Source organism: Talpa europaea, assembly GCF_964194135.1.
Source record: "Talpa europaea genome assembly, chromosome: 5".
NCBI lineage: Eukaryota > Metazoa > Chordata > Mammalia > Eulipotyphla > Talpidae > Talpa > Talpa europaea.
In genome coordinates, this window is record NC_140071.1 from 20,781,326 (window position 1) to 20,795,530 (window position 14,205).

Here is a 14,205-nt window from a genome sequence, read left to right on the forward strand (position 1 = left end):
CTGAATAATTCTTTCCTGGCTTCTATTTAAGCAGAATTTATTGTTGGGTTTTGTTTTTTTTTTTTCCCCCTTACGTTGAGTGAAAACAATGTAATTAACAATTTCTCAGAAAGTAATAAGCCTCCTTTATTCCTTTGTTTTTTGTTTCCTTCATACCTTTTCTTTAAAAATAAAAATTATCACCAGTGGAGCTGGCTGGAGAATCATTGGGACTTCGGTGGTGGGCATGGTTTGAAAACATACATTTGTAGACCTTTGAATCTATAACCCCTAAAACAATGACATAAGCCAACTTTACCTCAGGAAACTAATGGTGGGGGCGGTTTTTCTCATTTTCTTCTACTTTCTCTCCCTTTCATTCTTCCATTGATCCATCCCAAAGCCTTGCTAACTGCCATGCCAGACACCGAGGTTTTGCTAACTGCCAGACACCGAGGATAACAAAAATGAAAAGCCATGGTACCCGCCCTAGAGGAGCTTATAATCTAGGGTGGCAGTTTTCTGTTTTTTTTCTCTATGTCCCCTTGCACCCCCATGACACACAAGCTCACATTCTTCTGGGTAGAGGCAAAGATAAAGTAGGCTGTGGCTTACACCCAGTTTCTGGAGCCATCAGTTGTCACTTTGCCACTATCTCAGCAAAGTGCAATGGAGTACAAGCAGTTGGGAGTGGCAAGGAAGTAGCCTTGAACCCAGTATAGTTTAAAAGTAAATTGTTTGCACACTTTAGTTCTTCAGCTTGTATTAGTACAAATAAGTGGTAACACATCTCAGCACTGATGAAGACATACCAGGATGACACAACACTGGTGAAGGACTTCAAGTCTCATAGAGGAACCGCAGTTAGTTGTCAGCTGCTTCCTCTCCGGCCATCACAGTGTTAATAAACCCTACACTGTCAGGACATTGCGCTTCCTCCACGTCTATCTCTAAATACCGTATGGTGGGCAGAAATGAAAATTCTGAGTACTACCTGCTGTTCATACCGCCTAATATTTTCTTGGCTGACTTGTAACATTATATCTAATGGTTAATGTTTCATTAAAATATATTTAAGACTCCAAGGACTCAAAAAACAAAGGAATAAAGTACTGCCTCTGACATGGTAAAGCATTATGAAGATGCTATAATAAGAATATATATGTAGTCCTAACAGGGCATTGTGAGACAGGGTATATATAGCCTTTATCTGCAGAGGTTAAGACTTGAACTTGACTATATTTAGGAACTTTCTATGCAAAGAATAGTGTGATGTAAGTGATGGGGGAACTTGGGAAAGGCATAAGGTGAGAGAGAATGCAAAATCACTGAGTGAAGGAAGGTTTGGACCTTTTAGAGAGGAAACAGGTGGTTACAAAGGATGAGAATTAGATGTACAGAAAGACTTGTTGGAATAAAAGCTATAAACATACTAAATGCTAAATTCTTTTCTAGAGAATCATGAGCCATGGACGACAGAAAGTAGATGTGTTTTGGAAAACATTACCAAATGTGCCTTTGGGGAGGGAAATTGGGTGACTACAAGTCTGTAAGGGGCAAACTTTACCCTCAGTATCTTTTCTAACTTAGTTTTGAATCTTATGCATAAATTAGTTGAAAAAATTAACTGTTAGAGAAAAAGTTAACACTAACTTCAGTGTGTAGGACAGACGTAGAAGAACAAGTCCACAATGAGGTAAATTGGGAGACTTTCGGTCATCTAGTGAGGCATCATTTATGGAAAGGAAAAACTCAAGACCTATTTTGAAATGGAATTATGTGTTTAGAGATTGATGCAGACTGGGGAGAAGGAAGGACTCTTAATTATTTCTCAGGTTTCTGAAGGGATTATTGCAGAGTTGGAGGGGAAATGGAAGTTCTCAATAGAAATTAAGACTCTGTTTAACATTAAGGCATCTATCAATGAGAGACATTCAGGTAAAGATATTCAAGGTGATACTGGTAATACAGATCAATTGTTCCAAAGAAGTTCAATGTAGAGATACAGTTAGGGTGTCATCATCATACATACAAATGGTAGATGAAAAGGGTGAGTATGAATGACATCTCCCCAGGCTGCAGAGAGACCCAAGGACAAAATATTTACTAGAGAAAATGCACAAGATCATCTAGAAGCAATAAAAACCGATGAAGGAAACAGAACAATCAAGTTATACTAGAAGCTCCCAGAAAGTTATAGGGATTAAAATTAGTGTATGGGCCTCCCTGGTGGCACAGGGTTTGTCAGTGCTATCAAGCTATCCCCAGCCACTGCAGCTCAAGTTCAAAACCCGGCCTGCCAGGGAGCTGCCCACATAGCGCAGCAGACCTCGCCTGTCTCGCCCGCAGCTCCCCTCAGCAGTGTATTTCGGCACATCTGCCTGTTCTGCTCCCCAGTCTGTCTCTGGTGAATCCTCTCACCCCACTCTGCCCCCCACTCCTCTGGCCTATACCCCATCTCTTGTAAGCATGAGTAAATAAATCTTTAAAAAATATACTTAAAAAAAGATTCCTGGTGAACTTCAGGAGGCATAGTTTCTCAAGCACCTATGGGATAGAGGAGGCGTTACCAATACCATGTCTGGAGGGTGGATTCTCCTGGGCCAGGTTCCTGCAGGCAACTTCCTAGCCAAAGGCTTTGAATTGCTTCCCCACTGAGTCCCTCTGGTGGCTTTCCAGCAGGCGCCAGCAGCAAGCCACTCCAACATCCAGGAGGTGACTGCACCTCTACAACATCCTCTCTCAGCTCCAGGGACAGGGCAACCTCTTCCTCAGATGTTCAGTTCAAGGGCTAAGTGGCTGCTCCCTATTTTATTCTTTCGGTCTTCCATAGGAACACAAATAACAAGTGAAGGGGAGGAAGGACTGGCAAGAATATGGCTCAGGTGGAGAAAGCAATGTTAGGACAGAAATATTTCAGTCCCTATGTCACAGGGGAGCAGCCCTCGGAGGAGAAGCTACTCCCCTCTGGAGGAGAGGCAGGAAGCAGAAAGCCTCAGAGAGAAGTACTATCCAATTAGTGAGCACTCTGGGGAGAGAGCCCTGAGAATTGCCCCTCTGAGGTAACAGCGGCATAGCAAGGTGCTTTATTAGACTTGTGAGAGATGAGATGGTATAATAGAAAACCTTCATATCGATAAAAAGGAAAGCTAAGGTACAGAAATTATTAAAGTCATATATTTTCTTTCTTCTTTCTCCATAGTAATATTTTGAAAGCAGTAAGTTATTGGAATGTATTCAATAAAGATTAAATTACAAAAACCAATGTAATATAACCTCTGCTGCAAATTTGCTTTAAATAGAACCTTTACTCATCTATCGCCTGGATATGCAACCACAGTGTTAATTATATAAAAAGCAGAGGTATCTGTTAAGACCTCATTCATACATAAAAATTTTAGTATTGGGTTAACTTGTTTAAAAGGAAACAGCAAGACATTTTCAAAAAATTTTTTTAAAAGATTGCTTTATTTATGCATACAAGAACTGGGGTACAGGCCAGAGGTGTGGGAGGTGAGAGGATTCACCAGAGTAGGGAACAGAATAGGCAGATTGACTGAAATACACTGCTGAGGGGAGCAGTGAGCATGTCAGGAGAGGTCTGCTGCGCCATGTGGGTAGCTCCCTGGCCAGCGATCGAATCCATGCTGCAGTGGTTGTGAATAGCTTCATGGGCTGTGTCTTAACCCCTTGCGCCACCAGGAAGGCCCCATTTTCAAATCTTGATCAATCTGCCCTTTCCTGATCACCTCCCCGAAAAAAGTCCCATGAGAGAACATATTAAGGAATAAAATTCTCAATAGCTTTTTTGTTTTATATTTTGAATAAATTTCATACCAAAGAGAGAACTCTTAAGAGTTTGAGTAGATGAACAACAGGCAGATTCAAAGATAGCTGTTTTTTTTTTTTTTTTCAATGTCTCGAGTTTAGATCAGTGCTAAACCCTCTATGTAAGCAAAGATAAGAGTTCAGTATCTGAGGAATCACTAGTTATTAGACTAAAACATGGTAAATTATGAATGCCAGAAGTAACATACAAAAATATACTCACTAAAAATAGTTGGTGGGCCTCCCTGGTGGAGCAGGGGTTAAAAGTCTCAGTGATATGAAGCTGTCACCAGCCTCTGTAGCATGAGTTGAGTTGGATCCCTGACAGGGAGCTAGCCCACATGGAGCAGCACACCTCTCCTGTGCTGTTCCCCAATCTGTTCTCTGGTGAATCCTCTCACTCCCCATACCTCTGGCCTACAATCCAGTTCTTGTATGCATAAACAAATAAAAATAAATCTTAAAAAAAAAAGTCAGTACATCGGGGTTAAATGAATAAACAGAACCCACACAGGTATTTGAACAGGAAAAATTTATGGGATCAGGACAATACATTTGCTTCTTATTCAGCCAACTGCCCTAATTTGAGGAAGCTGGACTATTGTCTTACTTTTTGAAAAAAGCCTTTTCCCTAGAGGACTTATTTTTTTCACGTAACAGTTCATATCATTTATCTTTGAGGGCAAAGTGAACACTTCGTAGACTTGCTAGATGTTTATTTGCAGAGCTCTAGAAATCAATATTCTCAGGACTCTTCTCTAGGAACGACCTAAGCTAGAGACACTTATAGGGAATGGATCCAAAACTCTGGTCACAACTTTTAGAATCCATTTGGGATCAGAGATATAGGAGGTCCAAGGGAGACCAATGAACTTGCTTTGGAAGTTTTCAGTGCAAACTTCCTGGAAAATGGGGGGAACTACCTTCTAGCTCTAAACCCAGTAAAGGGAATTTCAAAGCAATCAGTTTAGAAATGTATTTCTTGTAACTGTTTTTGGTGGTGATGGTGGGGGTTGGGTCAGGAGAGGGCTGCTGACATGAGATCACCCTGAGCTTTAGAATTTGTTCAGGTCATAGATGTGGGCCTATCGGGAGAGACAACACAGGATGGGAACTACTGGAGACAAAACTCAGCCAAGAACCTCCAGAGAAGATACATGAGAAAAGTCAAGTTCAGTCTTCTGATGTATCCAGGGACTGAGCACTCCCCTCCAGCCCCCAACCAAGAACCACCCTACCGATTCTCACTCACTTTTCCTGCTGCTACTTAATCTACCTCTTAACCCCAGTAAGGAGTGAAATTTCAGTTCACAAACCAGAGATGTACAAGAAAGATGAGATCAGAGGGATCATGCCCCTTTCTCCATTGCTGGCTTCTAGCCCAAAGGAGGAATGAGTAAGAATTAGGGTTGGTTAAGTCAAACCTTGGGTTTAGTCATATTATATAGGACTGGACATTTTACTAAGTTTTTACTACTAATCATAATTAGATTTGTGATCTAAAAATATTTTGTTGAGACTGTATCAAGGACACAAAAGTAGTACTTCAAGTCACATACCATGCATGCGCTGCTTGTTAACCACTTAATGTGTTGTCTTTCTATACAACACTCACTACCTAAAATTGCTTACTTGTTCAGTGCTTTCACCCCAACACACAGCAGTCTGCCAGGGCAGTCCTTTTGTCAATCTTGTTTCTATCTCCCGGGTCTAGAACTGCTTCTGGCATAGAGGCCACTAAAAACCATGGTCCATAAAGAGATACTATATACTATAGAAACAAAGTCACCAAATATTATCAAAGTAATCTTTCAAAAGTATAATTAGAAAAACAAAACAAAAACACAACAGGCAACACTTGGCCCTCATGGCCCAGAACCCCCAGCAGTGGCTCTATTCTTGGTATTTCACAACTGTCAAATAATCATTGGTTTGTGTGACTCAACTTTATCCTGGCTCCTGAGGCAATTCTGCAACCACTGGCACCACTTTAACTGCCGCCAATTTGGTTTTTGCTTCCTCTCTAACATGGCCTGGCAGATTGACTACTGGTTGTGTAATAGGCAGTATATGAACCTCTTATCTCTAGACATCTCCCCAGATCTGTCTTTGAGTCTCTCAAAACTATATTCCCCTTCTGGATTTTGCATATTTTCAAATGGTTTCAACCACTGTTAAGGATGGTTAAAGAAGCCATGTCAAGAAACTAAATTCTATTCTTACCATTGCTTGTATTCCTTCCGATGTCACCATCATCTCATATCTCCACTTAAATTTAATCCTTTAAATCAGTTCGCCTTTCACAACTACAGGCATACTTTGTTTTACTGTACTTTATTGTGCTTTGTACAAAGTAAATGTGTGACAACGCTGTGATAAGCCCAAGACTAGTCATTGGCACAATTTTCCAAGAGCATGTATTCATGTCATTTTTCATAGCCATATACTTTATTTTCTAAATATGCTATTGTACATAAAATGGACTGTAAGTATTCATATGCACGGGAAAAAAACTAAAAAACGTGTGCCTCATCTTACTGTCATGGTCTAGAACTGAGCCCATAGTACGTCTGAGCTGTGACTGTACGGTAGTTACTTCCAAATGAGATCTCTAGCACAGGCTTTCCACTTGAACTGCAACCAGGTATATTCAATTCTTCCTAGGCACTTCCTACTGCTGCCCCACTGCTATCTCAACAAACATCAACTTCTAAAACTCCCATTTCCACCATTCCGTATTTCCTCAATGAACACACCACCTCCTCAGTGTAGTCAGAAACTTGTTACCTAAAACTCCTCCATCTTTTGATATTTGAGTTTGCTGCACCAGACACAATGCTGTAATTTTATGGAATCCTCATGAAAAAGGGGAACTTGGAAGCTACCCTATTTGATACAAGTTTAAGATGTTCTGCAACCTTTCTCTTACCAGTTCCACGGCCATCACCATCAACCACCTTCTCATTTTCACATGGAATATTTAAGAACCTGTTGCCTGATTTTCCAGCTTCAAGACTCATATTGGCCTTACCATCTTCCACGTAACACTGTCAATAATGATTGCTACTTTGTGCTTGAAACTGCTAATAACTGAACACCTCCTTCAGGCTTTAAGTCCAAACTCCTTAGCATGATACTCACCTCAGTACCTTTCATAATCTGATCACTGCTGCATTTTACACTGCCACCTCTTCCCCTTTCTCCCAACTTGACAAAAATCACAGTATCTTAAACAGACGTCTGTTTCTTTAATATACAAAAGGGCAGGTTATTAAAAAGGGGGATGAGAGGATATTTGCACAGATACAAGCAGGCAGAATGAGCTGTCCCCCAACAGGTCAAACACTGACCTTTCCTAATCCATCACGGCCCACCTCCCACCATACTCCTTTGTACCATCTGCTTTCTCTGAGCAAGCAGCCAGCAATTCCGCAAGTTTCCATTGCCCACTTACCTCAAAAATCTATTGTTTACTCAATATTGGGCATTAGCTACCTTTATGGACTACTCCAACACTCAGAAATCAACATTTAACTACTTTGGAAGATTTCAGAGAGAACTTAAGACCAAGTCAGATTACTTCAATTCTTTCAAGTACTATTAAAATCATTATTGTAAGTCAAAAGCAATTTCATAGTCGAAGCGAAATGTGTTCACTGCTAAAGCACTTCACTTAATGACTGACAGTGCGTGCGTGCGCACACATGTGCACACGCACACACGGAAGTTACTATTAGCCCTCCTGTTCTTCAATGAACATAGGCACTTAAGTTAGAAAAATCACACTTGACAATCGGCCCCTAGGACCCAACTTCTTTAACTATGTATCCCTCTCAAGAACAGAGTAAGTCCAATAGAGATTTAGAGCAGCAGGGTCTTTCAATGTAAGTTGAAATCTGAAAGACCAGTTAGGCACTAGGGAAAACAGGAGGCACTCAGGAATTACCATGGGCTAAAGCATACTAGGGTGCCAGGAAGGGTAAGATGATGAATACCACTGGGCCAGGGCATAGAGATATTACTCTCAATAGGAAACTACAACTTAGCACAGCCACTTGACTATATAGTTGCTACTCCAATTAGGTGCTATTTAATCTTTCCTGTCCTCATTCAGCAACCCAACAAAGTTGGCCTCCGCTTAAACTACCTGAAATGGGGGGAGCACAACAAATTCCAGATTTTTAGAACACTGGAAAATGACCACCCGGTTGAGTTAAATTTCTACTGGGAAAACTTTTACCTTGCTTTGTCAGTAAGTTTACACTTGCCTTTCTCTTTTACTCACTACTCAATTCACTGCATTTGCATAAGGCTCTGCAAACTCCTTCCCATTACTATTTTGTCAACTCACGGCAGGTTGTTTTTTCAAAAAATTCTCATTGGTTCCCCAAACTCTTATCATATGGAACCACCATTCCTGTCATTTGACTTTGAGATTAAGGCTAGGCAAGGGCCTCCCTGGTGGCGCAGCAGTTGAGCGCTGGGCTGCGAAGCTGCCCGCAGCCTCAGCAGCGCCGGTTCAATCCCTGGCCACTGGGCGAGGGTCCCACATGGTGTGCAGACCTCTCCTGCCGCCCGCTGCTCCCCTCAGCAGTGTATTTCGTCAGCTATCTGTTCTGTTCCCCGCTCTGGCTCTCGTGATTTCTCTCACCTTCCCTCACTTGTGACTGTACCCAGTGCTTGTATAAATAAATAAATCTTTAAAAAAAAAAAAAAAGGCTAGGCAAACTGGGGCCTCTCTGGATGCCTAGGGGTTAAGTCTGTGTACTGTCACTACACAGCATGAGTTCCGTCTGGGTTGGGAGCTAGCCCACAGATCTCTCCTGCCTCACCCACTGCACCCCCAGCAGTGTATTTCAGTAGATTCCAGTTCTGCTCCTCATTCTGTCGCTAGTGAATCTTCACAACCCCCAGCACGCACCTCTGGCCCACACCCCAGTTCTTATATGCATAAATAAGTATCTTTAAAAAAGAGGCAAATCATAGAAGTTACACTTTCATTTACTGTAACATTTCAACTATACGTGCCATGGGAGCACATATTTAGCCATTACATTCTTTATATCACCTTCCAGTATTATCTGCTAGAGGTATCCTAAAAGCGGTACCACTAACCAGTGGCTAAAGGTAGTGTCCCCAGTCACTTAACAAGTAAGTGTGATAAATGCAGTTGTTGATACATTCCCAAACCTGTAGTATAAATCACTGACATTACAGCCTAATAAAAATACCTTAGCACCTCAGACATTTTTTAAAACCAGAAATTTATTGCGTGACTGCTGAAATCCTTAAGATGAACTGGATGCTGCAGCAGTGGCCCTCTTGGGTTTAGGTGTTGTTCCTTCACGGAATCCATGCCTGTACCACATTAAAAACAAAAATCATTACTTCAGTAATGCCTAGATACATCTTAATTCTCTTTAAAACAGATTTTAATGAGCTTATCTCAGTTAAATGCTGAAATCAATATAGAATTCATATGTTCAGACATTTATTTTTATAACATCACTGATAAGCTGGTACCATTTTCTTTACTTCCTTCTACTTTAAAGACATCCACTTATGGACCATATTAACTAGCAACTGATGCGCTAACGAATGAGTATATTTAAAGGTAGGAATACTCTAAACTGCTTAGCTAAGAGTTGCAGTTTAACTGATTTTAATTCACACCTATTGGAAGGGATATGTATTGTTGTCCCCTTTATTAAAGATTTGTGAAGTGAGGTACAAAAGGTTGTAATGTCTGGCTTCAATTCATGTCGGTAACTCTTACATCCCATTAGAGGCCACTCAACAGTAAATCCGTAATCCGTACTATTACTGTGCAAAGATCATCAGTCTCATGAACACAAAAACTTGTGTTTACAAAGCCCCAAAATGCTGTATCTTTTAAAATTAGGAACCCTGGAATCTGCTAAACATCCCACACCGCAGAGGACAATCACCCTACCCTCCCAGTCTCTTCAGCTCTGACTTTAGAAGGCTAACCCCTTAAAAGCACTTAAAATGCAATTTCTCTGCATTTTCCTGGGTAGAAATTCTGCACTTCTAATACACTCTGAAGGCTGACTTAAATAACTAAGTATGTTTCCATGTAAATCCAACAGCAATAACCATAGTTTTCTATAGCAGACTTGCCCAGAACCACAAAATCAAAAGCTTGAGTTCAGATCTCATTCAAGACTTACTGTCTTAACAAATTTTGGTATTGAAATGAAATGCTATTACTAAGTATCACACGTCACCGGTGGGAGAGCTTCTAGCTCAACATTCTCTACAAAATCACAGCTCACAATTTACTGAAAGCACAGCACTAACTGATCGGTGGCTACTACAGCAGCAGAAAAAATATTTCCAACATCTCTTCCCCACTAATCAGAGTAGTATTCTTATTTTAAACGAGTAAAGAATGGGGAGCTTTTATTCAATTCCAGCTCATAGAACTCATTATAATTGCAACATCAACTGTACCTGAATCTGCGGTATACAATTTTTAGGTGCCTCATTCGACCAGTCCCGGTGGTATTTCGCCTTTTAGCCTTGGCACTCCAGTTATCTAAAACACAAACAGGTCATGTTCTAGCATACAGATGCACAACTGCATGTTAAGCACCCCACAGTGTCCCTAGACATGCCACACTTTGGTACAATGTCCACAAGACCCACTCCAACTCCTATGGCCTGAGAAACACTCAACTTACACTTTCTCTTCCGCTTGGCAGGGTAGCCACACTTGCCGCAGGTCGACTTCTGAAGGTGGTAGGCCTTAGAGCCACAGCGGCGGCACAAGGTGTGCGTCTTATTGCGACGCTTTCCGAAAGATGACGTTCCTTTCGTCTGTAAATCAGAGGCAGATAATTCTGAGTCGCTCACCCCCTATATATTTTCTGGCTTTTCCAGAAGAACAGTACTGAAAAGGCTGACTCTATGCAGTTAGATTCTATTTATTCTTAAATGCTTTGTCACCGACCACTACCGGCTTTTCATATTATCTAAAGCTTTCCGCCAGAGTTGCTGTTTTGAACCTGCTACGCAATTACTATAAAAATAAAAGCATAAGGGGAAAACGGACTAAGCAGTATAGCTCTGCTATATACCCCAGACCTAAGGGCTCCAACCAGCTACTACCACCAACCAATTCCTCTACTTGGAGAACCAAACACTCCCAAACCACACCGTGCCCCTCAGTTCCCAGCCGAGAGCAGGGATGTGCCGGTTCCTTTAAATAAAAACTAGATCGAAGAAAGGGGCCTAGAGCGGCAGCTCCAGCTCCACGACTGCACATTTGACATCCCAGATAACTAAGAGCCGTCTTTTGGCTCTTAAGAGCCATCGCATGTCCTTGTCCTGCCCGTGCGCTCCCCTTACCAGGAACCTTCTCAGGCCGCCACGAATAGAAAGGAGCACGCTACAGAAGAAGAGGATGGAAGAAGATACTTAAAGCCCGCGGAAAACACTCACCATCTTGCTTCTGCGGCCGGGACCAAAGAGGACGGAAGAGGATGTACTTCCGCTATATCGTGCTAACTAGTTTCCGCCCAGAGAAATACTTCCGGGGCCTGGTGCACTGTTTTCAACCTTCCGTGTCCCCACTGGGGTGGGTTGAGAGGAGGAAAGGTGACAGGAGGGACCAATAGCAGGTTCCAGGGCGCTGCCGGCGGGGCGCGTTCAGCTTTGCGTGGCCCGGATGGGCGTGTCCCTGCGGGGGGTCGGCCTCGGCTCAGAGTCCTCGGGCCGGAGCTCCCCAAACTTCTCCTTGTCTAATCAGAGCTGTGGCCGCAGAGTAGCTTTCTGTCCCCGAGCCTAGAAGATCCTGGCGTGCGAGCCTGCCCGCTCCGGGGCTCCCGCTCCCGCCGGGGCGTGGTGGGGGGGCAGTGGGCGGGGTGGGCTCGGATCCTGATCCCGGGGAACCCGGTGCCCCCCCAGTAGGTCTGGACGCTTTTGGCCGACGCTGATTCTCAACTGAGAGTTCGCCCAGAGTTCGGAAGCCCCGACCTGCCTTTGTAGGGCGGGTTCAGAATCTAAACACAAAGGCAAATGATTTTTTTTTTTCACTGTGGTCATTTAGAGGAAAATGACTTGATCCCACATTTCGCTGTATCTGCGGTATCACAGCAGAACATTTTCATTTTGTTTCCTGCCTCTAACGTGAGGCTGTCTGATTTGGCAGCTTTGGGTAGAGCCAGAAAGTCTGGACTTAAAACATTAAATGGGTTTGAAATTGATGGTTCCCAGACCTCTTTGGTAACCACTAATCCAATTGTGACCTGACCCAACCAGACCCACAAACGCAAAACTAATTTTTTTAAAGATTTAGTTATGCATGCAAGAGCTGGGGTACAGGCCAGAGGCGTGGGGGGTGGGAGGATCCACCAGAGACAGAGTGGGGAGCAGAACAGGCAGATGGACCCAAGTACACTGCTGAGGGGAGCAGCGGGCGAGTCAGGAGAGGTCTGCTGAGCCATGTGGGTTCCTCCCTGGCCGGGGATCTAGCTCGTGCTGCAGAGGCTGCAGACAACTTTATAGGTTGCATCTTAACCCTTTGCGCCACCAGGGAGGCCCCACAAAACTTATTTTTAAAATTCACACATTTAAAAGTTAAGGGGTTGGGGTGGGGGAAAGAAGAAAGATCACAAATGACGATGTAATGTGCTTTCTAAAGCAAATAGAGAATTCTTGTCCTGTCACTTGAAATACTAGTAACTAACTAGTAGCAGAACAGATGAACTACAGGAATCAAAGGTTTAATTTTGACAGGTTAACAGTTGATTAGTGCCTAAAAATATTTGACCTTTTCTAGGGACTGGTAGTAGAAACATTAACAGGATAGTATTCCTGCCCTAGCTGAAGTGGTTAAATATGGGGGTTGGGAGGCGCATCGAGGGAACTTGTGTGCTGGGACCAAACTGCAATTCAGGAGCTACCTGATTAGATGCTATTTTCGTTTCCTATTGTTCCAACAAGTTACCATAAACTTGGTGACAAAATAAATTTAATCAACTAGTATAAAGTTTTAATCAACTGAACCATGTGGGTCAGTTTCCTGGCCTGGGGTCATACTCATGCTGCAGTGGCTGCCAATAGCTTCATAGTGCTGAGACTTAACCCCTTGTGCCACCAGGGAGGTCCCTCTCCTACCAATATTGGCTGATCTGCATACTTAATTCCATCTGCAACTTTAACTTACATATTCACAGGTTGTGATGATGAGGTCATAGTCACTTTGGGGGCTAAAGGAGTGTCTTTGTTCTGCCTCTCCCAGATATTATGAAAAATGAGATGAGTGTAGAAATGGGTAGGACAGGTGACACTCACAGAGGATCCTAGCAGTGTGACAGCTACTATGTGAGTCTCTTTTACCACAGACACTCCAGAATTTAGATATCAGAGGAAATGAAATATTTTTGCTCTTCTGCCTAATGTGAAGTGGTTCTTTGGTATATTTGAATCACACCACTTTGGACTTGATCAAATGAACCAGTCCTTCACCCGTAAAGTCATTTTAGAACCTCCAAGTTTCTATTCAAATGCCACATTTAGGTCAGGAATAGATGAACTTCTGAAACAGATCATCTATGCTATTGCCATGGGCATCCATCCTATGACATTTGGTCTCCTACCAGAAGTGGGACTACATAAATCCTACATCCATGGTTCACGCACAGCTCAACTTTCTTGACCACTAGGACTTGACACTAGACCTGCTTTTCCCCCTACAATAAATGAGATAAAAATTACTGCTTACTTTTCTCTTTAAAAAAAAAAAATCACAGTAATTTCTTTTACTGCAAACAAAGTTTTTAGTCCCGTGCCACTGGATTTGATGTGACAGATGTATTTTTAAATCTGTATCTCCTGGTCACCCTTCACCCAGCTCTATCTGCATTCGAAGCCTGTGTGATGCAAATTTTTATTACCAAGAAACTGAATTTAAACTGACCTAAGTTTAAAGTTCACTGCTAAATACCCCACTTCAAAGAAATACTTTTCTTTCCATCTTTCCCCGCCCTGAATTTCCTGGGGCAGGATGTTGCTAGAGAATGTGGTGATGCAGATTCTTTGGGCCTTTGTCTGATTGTTTCCTTAAGATAATTTCTGAAAGTGGAATTACTGAATGAAGGGTATGAATTTTTATTTTCATCTGTCTATCAATATGTATTGCTGCGTATTGTCAGACTGTTATAGGACAGGGAGAGGGGCAGCCCAAACCCCGCAAACCTGCCTATTCTACATGGGTTCTGCCATCCGCCGCATCAACACAAAACATAGGAGACTTTAATGGGAAGGAACTTTAATAAAACTAGGAAACAATACAGGTAAGGCAAAGAGTCTAGTTTCTAAATGAAGCACCCAAAGTTACCCGTCCCCTTGTGGGTAAAAGTCCATCCATATGGG

At 42.5% G+C, this 14,205-nt stretch overlaps 1 protein-coding gene across 1 annotated transcript; it reads right to left on the reverse strand.

Annotated features, from left to right (window-relative positions):
• Positions 1-8,948: 8,948 nt before the first annotated feature.
• On the reverse strand, positions 8,949-11,287 carry RPL37 (ribosomal protein L37). Its single transcript, XM_084233399.1, has 4 exons — positions 11,272-11,287; positions 10,512-10,647; positions 10,282-10,366; positions 8,949-9,165 (listed from the first exon to the last, which is right to left on the reverse strand). The coding sequence occupies exons 1-4, from the start codon at positions 11,272-11,274 to the stop codon at positions 9,096-9,098; spliced, it is 294 nt and encodes a 97-aa protein (XP_084089525.1). The 5' UTR covers positions 11,275-11,287; the 3' UTR covers positions 8,949-9,095.
• Positions 11,288-14,205: the final 2,918 nt, after the last annotated feature.

Coding starts and splice junctions, on each gene's coding strand:
- RPL37 (XM_084233399.1), bottom strand. Junction 10,367..10,511: donor TGCCAAGCGGAAGAGAAAGT/GTAAGTTGAGTG, acceptor TTTGTGTTTTAG/ATAACTGGAGTGCCAAGGCT. Junction 9,166..10,281: donor ATTGTATACCGCAGATTCAG/GTACAGTTGATG, acceptor AATGTGGTACAG/GCATGGATTCCGTGAAGGAA.